At 41.6% G+C, this 13681-nt stretch overlaps 1 protein-coding gene across 2 annotated transcripts in view; it reads right to left on the bottom strand.

Moving 5' to 3' along the window:
- Positions 1-13406, bottom strand: part of bmp2k (BMP2 inducible kinase) — a 39727-nt gene extending 26321 nt beyond the window's left edge. For both annotated transcript variants that reach the window (XM_018759271.2, XM_018759272.2), the window contains exon 1: positions 12465-13406. In XM_018759271.2, the coding sequence (XP_018614787.1) occupies positions 12465-12618 (154 nt within the window). In that variant the 5' untranslated portion in view covers positions 12619-13406. The remainder of the gene's footprint in view (positions 1-12464) is intronic.
- Between the last annotated feature and the right edge of the window lie 275 nt (positions 13407-13681).

Genomic DNA, 13681 nt, shown 5'->3' with positions numbered 1-13681 from the left:
CACACACTTAATAGCACCATGCTCCAACTGAAAACAAGGAAGCTTTTGTACTACCTCGGGCTCATGTGCACCGCCCACAAGCCGACGAACCGCTGTAGACGCACAACTATTTTGATGCACGTCGCAAAGTACAGCCCATTTGTTATTACAAACTATTGTATGCGACTCGAATTTTTTCTATAATAGCCTTAATTATGAAATTAGAGTGTTACCCAAGGGTGACCCCAAAAAAAAAAAAAAAAAAAAAAAAAAAAAAAAAACTTCCACTTAGTAAGGGATTCGTAACTACGGATTGTACGTAAATTGGGTGTTCGCAGCCCAGGGATCGCATGTACAAGAATTTCCAAACAGAATCTGCACAATTTGAAATGTATAAGTACTTCTCGCAATAAATATTTAGCAATACTTTCGTTTTGAAATCTAACTGTCAACACGCACCAATTACACATCACCATCCATAGAGAGAAGACAAAAAAAAAAATGTTGCAAAACAAGATCACTTCCTACCGCTGAACGCAACACATCTTTGTCAAGAGAATTTAGTCCAAGGTTAGCTTTACTTCCAAATTTATGCAAAGCTACATACTCCATCTACAGCAAAATGCTCCTTCTGTAGGCTGCACCCTACCACAAATCTTTACTTCCTGTACTGCAGGACAGGAGAATAATAGCGCTGTCACATGTGAATGTGAAGTAAACACATTCCAAGAAGTAGAATTATTCCATGAAAAATAAATTAAATGAAAAACTTAATTATTTAGCTGACATTTTTCTTCCAAGCACATTACAATGATGGGCAATTCTTACTGGAGCTATTCATAGCACCTTGATCAAAAGTATTACACTGGCAGTCAAACATCAGTCCTTTAAGCGTGAGGCAAAAGCTCTAAATTATGATCCCTGACGTCTCAGCATCTACGTACAACTTAGTACAAAATTCTCATACGACCTGTTGACTTTTTCTTCAGGACAATAACATTATAACTGTACTCTTAGTAAATTTCACATAGCTACTTTCAAAAAGCAGAACAATTTTGAATCCTGACAAACACTACTCAAAACAATTTATACTGAATTCCATACTTCACTTGCTAAACACCTGTTTTAGCAAGGAAACAATTACATTCGAGGCATTTATTTAACGTATTCCTACATACATTAAAAGTATGTATTAATACATGGGTGGGGGGTGTCTTCGCTAAAAGATATGCAAACAGCACTCATGCAGCTCCAACAGCCATTACTTTGGAATTTTCCTATCCATGTCCCAACACTAAAGATCATTACATCAAGCCAAAGTGCCCTACCGCCGAGGCTGCTGTTGAGGCACCCTACCAATTACATATCGACTTGCATTTTACACACCAAATACTACATAAGTCTACCGATTAGTGCTAACAGAAAAGTTTTAGTCAAATATTTCAAACTGTTACTGGAGTGTTAAAATGCAGTTTTGCAAAACCATGAAGTCAAAAACCACACTTCAAGAACCCCAAAGTGAGAAAGCAATGCTTTGACAGATAAAGCTGTGATCCTTGCAGATGTTCTTTGTCTGAACCATGTCGTCATCTATGACCATTATGTTATTTTAAACACCCTTTTACTCCCCACGCCCCTCCCGCCACACAGACCTACAACTGCTTGTCCCAAGCAGGGTCGCGGCGAGCCGGAGCCTAACCTGGCAACACAGGACGCAAGGCTGAGGAGGGGGGGGACACACCCCAGATGGGATGTCAGTCTGGTGAAAGGCACCCCAAACAGGACTCGAACCCCAGACCCACCACAGAATAGGGCCCAGCAAAACACGCTGCACTACCACACCCCACTCCCTCCTCCCCATGGATTCAAACTCCCATACAACACTATCTTCCACACATAAGTAAAGATGAATACTTCAAACCAATGCCCTCACAATGCATTCACCTTCAGTATGGAGTCCTCTTTTTAAATGAACACAGCAACCATCTGCAGTGGATGATTTGAAGATCTTAACCTTATTTTTTAGGATTAAAAAAAAAAGTCTGTTCACAGTGGTCAAAAATTCTTGATACTGTAACGGCATGTGTGAATGAAAATGAGCTTAAGAGCCAATGCAAAAATGGGTTTACAAGATACTGGAAAGTGCAACATTTCTGCAGCAGGTATACATATGCAATTTGAAAGTCAGAAGCTTGATCAAATGACACGAGCACACTTCATAACTTAAGGAATAAACTCCATTAAGCCAGTTTCTGTTATTAAAACGTATCACCCATTTCCATAAAGCCACTATCATGCAACAAAAACACAATGTTCCCCTGCCCTTTTTTTTTTTTTTTTTTTTTCGCACAGTAATCGCACCATTCAAGTCAAAGAGATATCCAAGGTACATTGTTTTCCTGACCTTTCTTCAAGCACTCATTTTCCTGAAGCCTAGAATTCCCCTTCATACTCTTCTGCCAGATGTTTAACGGTCATCTGAAGAAACAAAACTATACGAACGTGGCCATTTTGCTGTGTATTATTTTTTCTGTACATAGAGAATGTATTCATGTAAAACAGCAATTTATCACTTATGGGGAGGAGTTTAAGATTACAAATGTATTACAGTATACAGGAAAGTATTTTTACCCGTACAGCAGATATTCTTCACTATTTATATTTGTTAAAGAAATTTTGTCGCAGCAATACATCTGGCAGGCAAGGCAAAGAACAGCATACCAAAGGACACAAAGAATTTGAGACTGAGAAGTTTGACAAAGGAGAAGAAATGGCATTTTCTTCTACTATGTCAGAAAGAGTATATGCACCACTATCACTGGACAGAATGTGAACACGTTTACAGAAATACATGGTGCAGAATGTGCAATAAGGAAATTACCTCATCACCATGATGGCTCAAGAGCAAAATCAGCTACAATGTACAAAATATATAAATAATTTCAAACTGCATAAAATGTGGAATTGTGGAGTATATACTTTGCAAACAAATGACAAATCAGTAAATGTGTGAAATTTAGTTGCATTTCCAAAACACTATCCTGACTGGTACAAAACAAAGTGATACATTAAAAGATACACCAGTCCAAAATAGGGCAAAGCCTTATTAGCGTTTGCCTAAATGCATATGCTTCTTGGGATTTGACAACATTCTTGTTTTCTTCAGTTTGTTCATTTTGGTTTGGATGAAACATCACACACTACTGCTGACACAGTGTGAACCCCAGAAACATTCACTAAATTACCATTCTGCATTGAATGCAATGCAAAAACAAATTAAACCGACTTGCAAGTCATTCATGACGTTACAATGGAGCTGACAAACAACACAATACCTCCTAATCAAAACCTCCATTTCATAATTCTTTGCGGAAAAAATATTCAATTATTCTTACGGCAGCGAAAGAGATGAACTGACTTAATGAGGTCATTTACATGGTTCTTGTGCTGTAATGCAGCAGACCCAGTTTTCAAAGGGTCACGCTTTTCTGCCCTAATTGTACACGCACTGAGCAGTATTTCCTGCTCAAACATCATGGAGACATTCCTTTTTAACACAAGAGCCAAACACATATCTGTGAAGAACACTCCTTAATCTGTTTCCCTAGAGTCTCACAGAGTTACACTATGATGACACTCAAATTAATCTCCAGAGTAGACTGGCAGCCTAAAAATACAGGGGGAGCTTGCTTTTGGTGTGCAGCTGAGAGATTCTGCACTCAGTGGTATCTCCCCTGACAGAGCATAGCGCTGACTTGTCATTCTTCTAGAACACTCTGAGCCATAAATCTACTGAAGTACTTTGATCACAAAATACACCCAGACTGGCAGAGGGGGGGGGGGGGTAAAAAGTAAAAAAAAAAAAAAAATTAATTTTCTTTTACTCATAATGTTGCAAAACATTAACAATAATATGTAGTACAGTATCATTTTAAATAACCATGCACACAATAAACCAGAAGTTTATGAAACATGGTTTTACTCCATAACCAAAAGAAATGACTATACAAAAATATAAGTGACTCAATCACAATGTATAGTTAGCAGAATTACAATTAGCTTGCTAGTATAAATTTGTACATTATGAAATTTGGACACAAATGCAGTACTAATGTCAATTGATGCTTTTGAATTTACCCTACTGAAGTTTTTCTGAACTCTGATAAATGAGAAAAACTTCTTAACCATTGCTTTGGGGGAGTGTTTTTAGATATTACTAAAAACGTGTACATTAGGTTTGGTGAGCAACACTCAACATACACAGGACAAGACTTGTGTATAGCCACTGAGGCAAATGCATGGGGTGTAACAAGGATCCAGCCCAATCGTGAAGCTAGAGAGATAAAACATTCGGCATTGCCGTCATGCATCTCCATGACTCAAAACCAAGTGGCTTAATTCTCTCCCCCAACCACCACATCAGCCACAGGGTGCCTACATGAGGACTGCAATGACATTGTCAAGTGGGCACCTCCCTTCATTGGTGTTTAGTTGAATTAGGCCCACGACACCTCAAAGGCTCAACAGTGGAGTCTGGCATCCCTAACTTACCCTCCTCCATACATGTTAGATACCCTTCACCCTCAACAAATGCAGCGATTCCACCAACTCAACCACCCTAATTAGGCAATACCACACCTCCATACATACAATCAAATGCTGCAAATTAACCAACTTCACAAACTTAAACCACCCCAGATTACACCATACCTCCACACATGCCAACAAAAACCATAAATGCACTACTACGCAAACCAAAAGATGCCTCCCATTACTTGCCACCTGCCATTAATTTTAACAACCACTACACACCTCCCTCTCACCAGTAACCCCAACTACCCTGCTCTCTTCTCAACCATAACCACTGACTCGCCTTCTCAGCAGCCTCAGACAGGTCCTTAACAGTCACCCTTAATCAATGGTTGACGTAGCTAATTGACTAAGTTTTAGTATTGCATTTTATAGATTTATACAAACAAATACTTAAAGCTAAAAGTAAACAGAGGAAAACTGATGCAATGGCTGACAATTTTCACACATTATATAATATACCCCTCAAAATGCCCACAAAGGTGACTGACTAATTCATCATAAACTAAATCTTTCTCTTTTACAATTGGGAAACTCCCAGCTAAAGAATTTGACATGAATGATATTAACTTAAAACATGTTCTAATAAGCATTTGATTCTGTCAAATACTCATTTTGACCACACAACCATAACACAAACCCTTATAAAGAAGCCAGCACAGGACAGCAAGTACACTGATGCTCTTCTAGAGCTAAAAGGGTTAGCATTTACAGATCGATTAAGGAGCAGTGAAATCAGGAATGACCTATCCTAAACAACCGGCTAGCCCCAAGCTTCTTAACCTTTTCTACTCAACAGGCCCTTGTAGGAATCTGATGAAAGCTATGAACCTATCCTAGAAAAATGTCCATAAAGAAATTGAGAAAACACCTCACTCATTTTATTACAATGAATCTCAATCACTTTTACAGAGAATTATGTAATAAAGGGCACCACAGTAATATTCTGAGTTTTCTTTGTGTTATTTTCAATGCAGGCTTGTATTTCATGGAGCCCCTGAAGTCCATCCAAGTAACCCTAAGGGGTTCATGGTCCACAGGCCAAGAGCCCCTAGTTAAGCACAGAACTGCACATGAACCTAAAACTGTGTTGCGTTGGTATGTACCACAGCAGCCATGCAAGGAGACTATGTTGTCCTCAAAACAGGCATGGACAAAAGGGAAACAAGATCAGAATTACAGTGAAAATAGTACTTTAAAGGAAAGACAATGTTTTGACAGCGCAATATTAAGAGCTTGCTCTGAGCTGACACACAGCCAAAGAACTGCCAGCTTGCTAAAACTAGCAGAGACTTGAATGACCCATTTTCCCCCAGCTCCTCCTGGTGAGCAGCTCCAGCCTGGCCAGTGTAAACATGTTTAGATGCCCTTTTTTCTTCCCCTCCCTATTCTTTGCTCTGCCTGGTAAAGCAAGGAGATCTGGCACACTCCAGCTCGGGATCTTTCCACATTTGTTACTGTCAGCCTGACAGGCACAAGTGCCACAATACCTCAGTTGTCAACTGCTTGGGGGTAGGGGGGGGAGAAAAGCCATGAGGCCAAATAATTTAATCAGGAAGTCAGCTGTGCATAGAGGATCCTTAAACATGCATCTAGATAAACACACAAACTGCAATGCCTGCGGACATGTAGAGTAGTTGCTCAATCTTATTTTTATTTGTAGTTTTACTCTTACTTACCTGAACAGGCTTTCAAGCTCTGCTACATTGGAGTGTAAATATTGCTAAAATTACTGAACAGTGCAAATGAACTGATCAGAGGTATTTAGTAACTACTAATTTTGTCAGTGACACAGATTGTGCTGAATCCCTTATTTTAGAGAAGTCAACCAGAAGCCTGGTCATATAAAGCAGATAAGTATGAATTTTATGCTTGTCATGTTATGATTTGTCTCATTGCACTGTGCCATTTTAATTACTGAGATTGTTGTGCTCTATTTAAAAATCATTATTTCTACTATGGATTTCAGTTTTTATTTCAGAATGTAGACAACTCCAGCCGTTTCTATCTTCCTAGTTATATCACAAATCTCTAAAAACTTACATTTGTACACACACAAATAATTGTATAAACACCTTTTTCTTGCTCAGACCTGATTCGCTGACAGGGATTGGAGGGTAGACAGTTGAAAAGAATTTTGTCCTTTTTGAGTTCAAGAAAATCAGTACTATTTTTTAATGAAAACTGGTTTTACATATTGAGTATGCAGTTTTTAAAACGGGGGTGTGGTAGCGCAGCCGGTTTGGTCGGATCCTGCTCTCTGACAAGCCTGGGGTTCGAGCCCTGCTTGGGGTGCCTTGCGGCTGACTGGCGTCCCATCTGGGGTGCGTCTCCTTTCCCTCCAGCCTTATGCCCTGTGTTGCTGGGTTAGGGTCCGGGTCCTGCTCAGGACAAGCGGTTTCAGACGGTGTGTGTGTTTTTTAAAATAAAATAATAAAAAAAAAAAAAAAAAAAGAAAAGTACATGCATGTCATATAAATGTACATTTACTTCGCTGAGCCTTTTCTCCAATGCAACCCACAATGTGAAACTACATAGAATTATATACCCATTTATACAGCTGTATACTTTTCACGGGAGCAATTAAGGGTAAGTACCTTGAGCATGGTCATTTTGGAATAACCATAACATGAAAGGAAACATGGGCCTCAACTTCTTTCAGATTCATCTGCTTGACAAAATTTTTCAAGAGTCATTTTAGACAAATATCAGCAAAAGGGCATTCTAAAGCGCACAGTCGAGCTAATTAAGTAAAACCTCCGCAGCATAAGGTTGAACCTTAAGCACAATAACTTCTACAGTGGGCAAAATGGAAGTGTGATTTGCACATCAAGTACTCTGAAGCTAAATGCACCTCTCTGTGGATTACTTAAAACCTTACAAAACTGGAATGCATTTCTCACAACCTGTAGTTATGCAGCATGTGAAAGAGGAAAAGGACTGACCAGAAGTCTAAATTCTCAAGACAGTAAAATGACTGGGTCACAGGGTCTCCATGACACACCAGATATTCCGTTCTCTTCTTCCTCCCTTGGAGGCCAACTGAAAGACTGAAAGTCAGACTTTAAACTGGTCTGCATTTACAGACTCACATTTACTGCACATGTCAACAAGTTCAAGTGTTCAATGTCGACCGAACAGTGACTTATCTACATTTGTCTGAAGCGGAAAAATCTTTAATTTGCTAAGATTTTTCTAAACACATTTTCTTATAATCATCACAAACTTGTTGATCGATGACCTGAAAATGTAAAGATTATGCTTCAAATTCATTTATTACTGATGATGCAACTTGCAATGCATACAGACCACATCTAAGAAACTTAAAGAAAATTACCCTAAAATACAGACAGTGTCTGAAACCGCTTGTCCTGAGCGGGGTCGCAGCAAACCGGAGCCTAACCCGGTAACACAGGGCACAAGGCTGGAGGGGACACAACCAGGACAGGAAGCCAGTCCACCATAAAGCACCCCAAGCAGGACTCAAACCCCAGACCCACCACACAGCGGGCCCCGGACAAACCTGCTGCACCACCTAGCCTAAAATAGTTAACTTTGAATAGTTCTGAGGTTTCTTTCAGGTCACTAAAGCAAAGGCACTGCATTTATATGTGCCAACAGCACACAAGTATAACGCAACACTAAAGTCATACTTTTCTGCACTTTCCCTCCTAATGCCATCCCATCCTTAGCCAAACACTGCCCCCCAATAGATGATAATGAGAGTTCAAATATTTATGGGGAAATGCAAAACAGCAGGCCTCAATAAGCAAACACAAAGGAAGCAAGCTACACCCTGGGACTGGGTGCTGCATAGTACCAACATTCTTTATATAAATGCTAGAACAAGACAACAATGGGGGACAATCCAGCTATTCACCACTGATACAGTATGCAAATAATGGCAACGCAATACATTTCCCACTGGTCACCGCAGAAACAATCACCCTGGTCACACTCCACCCAGCGATCCCCTCACCAACTGTCACATACAGACAATATTTTGACGATCACAGAAAAATATATCATAACTTGTCATCTAAAATTTAAAAAAAAAAAAATGCAAAGAGAGAAACATGAGATTCTGGATTTTTATATTAGCTTTACAGATCCCAAAGAGAACTGAATAAAGTTGTACCGTTTATCCGATCATTGATATCATAAACCTCAAGGAAAAAACCTGGTCAAAAATAGTTTTTAAAACTTTTAGTAATTCTTTGGAGCTTTGCTCTACTCAGGTTTTAAAAGCTGTACAACCATGCAGCACTCAAGCTAAATGTCTCATCTCCACATAAAGCTGATAAATACAGAGATACAATGTTCTAAATGTCATCTTAAATACACCCTATAATATTACTTTGTAATAATTCCCAATAAACTCCGCAAATTTTATGTAAGAAATAGTGCACTTTCAGTTGCAGGATTTTTTTTTTGGTCACCTGCTATGCACAACTAACATTTTCAATTACTAAATTTCTTCCTTGGAAGAAATTCCACACAGACATACAGCTTGCTCTTTCCAAATGCTGAAGTTGTTCACTGCTTTCTACAGACCTCTCAAGCCATTATGGCCTCATAAAAAAAAAAAAAAAAAAAAAAACTCATTTCATATGGACTCACTTTGCTATAAGTAACAAGTGATTTTCCAATTATCAAATTAAGTTGTCAAAGCAGGTAACACTAGTGGCTTGAAATTCCTGGATTTTCTTTGGATGTAGGTTCAAATTCAACTTTGCTGAGTTTGCACATTCCAAAACTGTACTGGTAAATCTAAAAACACATTTTAAAAAAAATTGTCCTTTGCATGTACATGCCAAACTACGATACAACCTCATAACTATAACTGAATTACTTGTGAATTTAGAGCAGGGCAATTATTTAAGTCGCACGACTTAAAGGCATCAGGTAACCACTACTTAATTCAATTAACTTGCATAAGGTTTTGCTACACCCATTTTTAGAGATGAGTTTGCTGAAGCAACATGCCTCAACTACATAAGAGCTGTGACCTTGTGCATGTAATATTATTCAAGTGCAATTTCTTAACCATTACAAAACCTGGCTGCTTCTTCTATACTGTTTGATAGCTCAATCACTGGACAGTGTGCCAAGTTTCACTGGAAGCAGAAATGAACAAGGTCAGTAACCCCTAGATTTGTCAAAATGTGCACAAACTCACAGAAACATACAGCCAATGTTTATAATAAATATGATTATCTGTCACTACTGTGACCTGTGAATGAAATTCATGTCGGGGGAGCACCATTTATTTTATGGGTATATTTGAGCCAAGACATACCTAACTTCCATTAAGAAAATACCAGTAATTTTATGAAGTGTTCTTTTTAATAGAATGAGGTGAAAAACCTGTGATTACAGTAAACAAAGCTTTGCATTTTTGACTCAGTACCAGAATCCCACAACCCAGTACCTTCAAAGTTAAAAAAAAAAAAAAAAAAAGCTACATTTAAAATCACAATGAAATTTATACAGAACTCACATACTATGTATTTTTTTATTTTTATTTATATGGTCTGGGGTTCGAGTCCCGCTTGGGGTGCCTCGCGGCGGACTGGCGTCCCGTCCTGGGTATGTCCCCTTCCCCCTCCGGCCTAACGCCCTGTGTTGCCGGGTTGGCTCCGGTTCCCCGTGACCCCGTCAGGGACAAGCGGTTCTGAAAATGTGTGTGTGTGTGTGTGTGTGTGTGTGTGTGTGTGTATATATATATATATATGAACTCCAGGATTGTCATGGGTGTAATAATTCAGATATTGCAAGTTGCCCTCCTTCCTTTTCATTTAACAATTCATTACTTTAAAGATGTTAAGTGTCCTTATAATACACACTGGGCAGGGCCACAGAGGCAGCCATGACAATGTCAATTGTGAGAACAGAAAACACCCTTTTGGTTCTTGAAAAACTATGCTGTAGAAAGAAATGACTACACATTGTAGCGAGAAACCCATCCCGCTCAGTGCAGTACAATCTTTTCTCTGCAAGTACAAACAGTGGCTTTCAGTAGGAAGCACATCTATCAGCATGTCAGTCAAAAGAAAAGCTCACCCTATGGTTTAAATGAAGCGCATGCGATATTCTACACACACCGACTTAAACTCTCTCAAAGTAACCATGAAAAGAAACAGATGAAGTTATCTTCCAAGAAGCTGTGTAGTTTAAGCAGAAAAATGCAGGAGTGTATCTATGTTTATATTAAGAAACAGTGAATGTAGAGAACTAAAGCGATATCACCTTATCTTACTGTATCACTGACTACTTAGTAATCGCAAAATGAGAAATACTACTCCTAGATTTTGCCATAATCCAGAAATGACTCCGGCAGGGCATTTCCAGTTTCCCAGAAGTAATGGGTATTTTCAGCAGTAACAGGCAGGTGACTTCTCATCACAGCACAAACTCTGGCCGCACACACACCAATGACAACTACGACCAAGGATGAACACAGTGATTCACGTTGTACTGGAGCCAGTTTGGGAAGGAGTGACTAAGGCAGATGTATCCTGTGATGCAGCCAGGCAGTTCATGTTTGTATCCTTAGTCTCTGACAAAGGCAGCAGAGTAACTATTAGTAATATTAAAAGGAAGTGAAAGCATCTCTGTATAAGCCAACAGCCAACCTTCCTGTGTTAAGTTGCACAGAGTATCGAAACAGGCACTGCTGTCCAGTGGGGCCTACTTGGTGTGATCATGCATACCCATGACGCCATTCGCTCGTTCCATGTCTCCGAAAGCATGACAGCGACACATCAGCCAGGCTTATCACAGATGTTCTACGGTGGCACAGCGAGTAGCGGTGTTGTCTCACAGCACCTGGGTGGTGCGAGAGGACGTGGGTTCGATCCCCGCTCAGTCTGTGTGGAGTTTGCATGTTCTGCAGGTGCTCTGGTTTCCTCCCACAATCCAAAGACAAGCTGTTCAGGTTTCAGAGTGTGTGAGTGACAGAGAGAGAGTGTGCTCCACTGATGTATGGATGAGTGACCCATCGTAAGTAGTGTATCTAGCAGTGTAAGTCACCTTGGTGAATAAGGTGTGTGGGCTGATAACACTACACAGAGTTCATTGGAAGTCACTTTGGAGAAAAAGATCTGTTAAATAAATAAATGTAGATGTACTGCAACAGGGCCAGGAGGAGAGCTCTGCTAATTTCACTCACACACACACACACACACACACACACACACAGACTAAACAGGCAATTGCACAGGGACACTTCCGCTGTTAAACTGAAGCGCAGGCAAAGTTCACCCAGCTGCTGCACCTAAAACCACAGAGCAGATGTGCACGTAGTGAGTGCGAAGCCCCCCGAACAGGGCAGCAGCCATCGTAAGATACGGGCGCAGTCGTCATCTGGTAAAAAGGGACAAAACTAGCAGCAGCTGGAAGCTCAGGTACGTGAGGCGAGCCGGAGGTGAGGACTCGGCTATTTCCGGAATTCTCCATTTCCATCCCAGAAAGAGAACAAGAAGCAATGAAGATGTGCAGGATTTCAGCATGATCTGCCAGTACATAACAACTAGTTTATAACCACTTTGTTACAACAAGGCCAACTACTTTCCTACATTTAATATGCCAACACTAAGGCACTATATTATGACTGAGGTTTCGATGGATTCTAACCGGTACCAACAAAATGAACATTGATCGTTTGCAACTTTTTCCACACAGTGAGTTTTGCTGCTTTATGGATAAAAATCTGTACAAAGATGAGGCAAAGTCACTCCAACGACAAACCCAAGAAGTAGAGCTGGAGGAGGAGAGGAGACTGAGGAGATGAAGTTCAACTTGTTCACAGAGCAGACTGAGGAGGCACCCGACCCGTCCGACCACCCCGCACCCACCGACCGACGACCCCTATTATACTATAGTAACATACCCACCTTCTGCAATGAGCTCCTCCACGGTGACCTGGTACCTGCCCACGGAGAACACGCGTCCCGTGTAGCTGGTCATCCCGGAGCCGGAGCCCGAGCCGGACCCGCCGCCCAGCCCGCCGCCGCTCTCGGACTTGGGCATTCGTGAGAACTTCTTCATTCTGGATCAGTCCAGTTTTGCCACACAGCCGCGCCGCTTCTCCTTCTTCCTCCTTCCTTGCTCGCTCAATCTGGACAGTGCGATTCGCCACTCTGAGTCCACTCCACTGGCGCGCCCTATCTCTTCATCCCCGCCGGGTCCGGCTCGCGCGTGGCATTACGACGACGTGCCGCGGGCTTACTTTCTGGGCGAAGGAGCGCGACGACTAGCAGAGCTGCATTTCCCTCGACAGGAACACGACGACTTATATATACACACACACAGCCAGACCTCGGCGGGTTTTTTTTTTTTTTTTTGATTTATTTTAAATTATTGTCCATCTATCACACTAGCTACATAGCCAAGACCTCCTCTGCTGCTCCGCATCAGCCTGAGCCGAAAACAAAGGCGGTGCACAACAACGCCTCAGCGGTCGCTGCTGTGCGAGCGCGCGCTGCTGTGTGGGGTAGCGCGGTGAACGTGGGGCGGCTACGTCCGCGTTCGCTCGTCCGCTAGCGTTAGCAGCGCGGCTAACTCCGAAACTCCCGAGGACACCTCCCCTTTGCCCCAGCGGCAGCACTTCCCTTTTCTAGCTGCGAGCTAGCTAGCGACACTCAACGTGTGTCAACGGTCGACACATAAACACAGGCGCGCCGCGAAATGCACCGAATGTCCGAGGCGCATCACTGATGTCTTCCCGTCGGTCAGTAACCTCAAGAAGCATCCAAGAGCCAGTTCGTTCCGCACAGCCTCATGTGCTCCCCGTCTTCCACCCCCTTAAACTTCGAACTCTCGTGACTCTCTGCACAAACAGTGGGCGGTTTGTTTTTGCCCAATGCGCTTCGTTCACAACCTAGCAGATTTGTCCCGCCCTTCCTATTGTTGCTATTGGTGGGACGAGCCCACGCTCGGGCAGCGCTCGTCACTGATAGGATCTTATCGATGACAATCTCCACCTGTGCTCTTCTTCCGTTTGGTTGTGAGCGCGCACGAAAGTGTGACAGCCTTCAGAACGCCAAAGAACTGGAAGCGGAATGGTGGTCCACGGCTTTCTCTAAATCTTATCACGTTATCGCGCGCGGTG

The sequence above is a fragment of the Scleropages formosus genome, chromosome 17 (assembly GCF_900964775.1).
Source record: "Scleropages formosus chromosome 17, fSclFor1.1, whole genome shotgun sequence".
In the NCBI taxonomy this organism is placed as follows: Eukaryota; Metazoa; Chordata; class Actinopteri; order Osteoglossiformes; family Osteoglossidae; genus Scleropages; species Scleropages formosus.
Note: the sequence above shows the minus strand (reverse complement) of the source record. Positions and strands in the feature narration are given on the sequence as shown.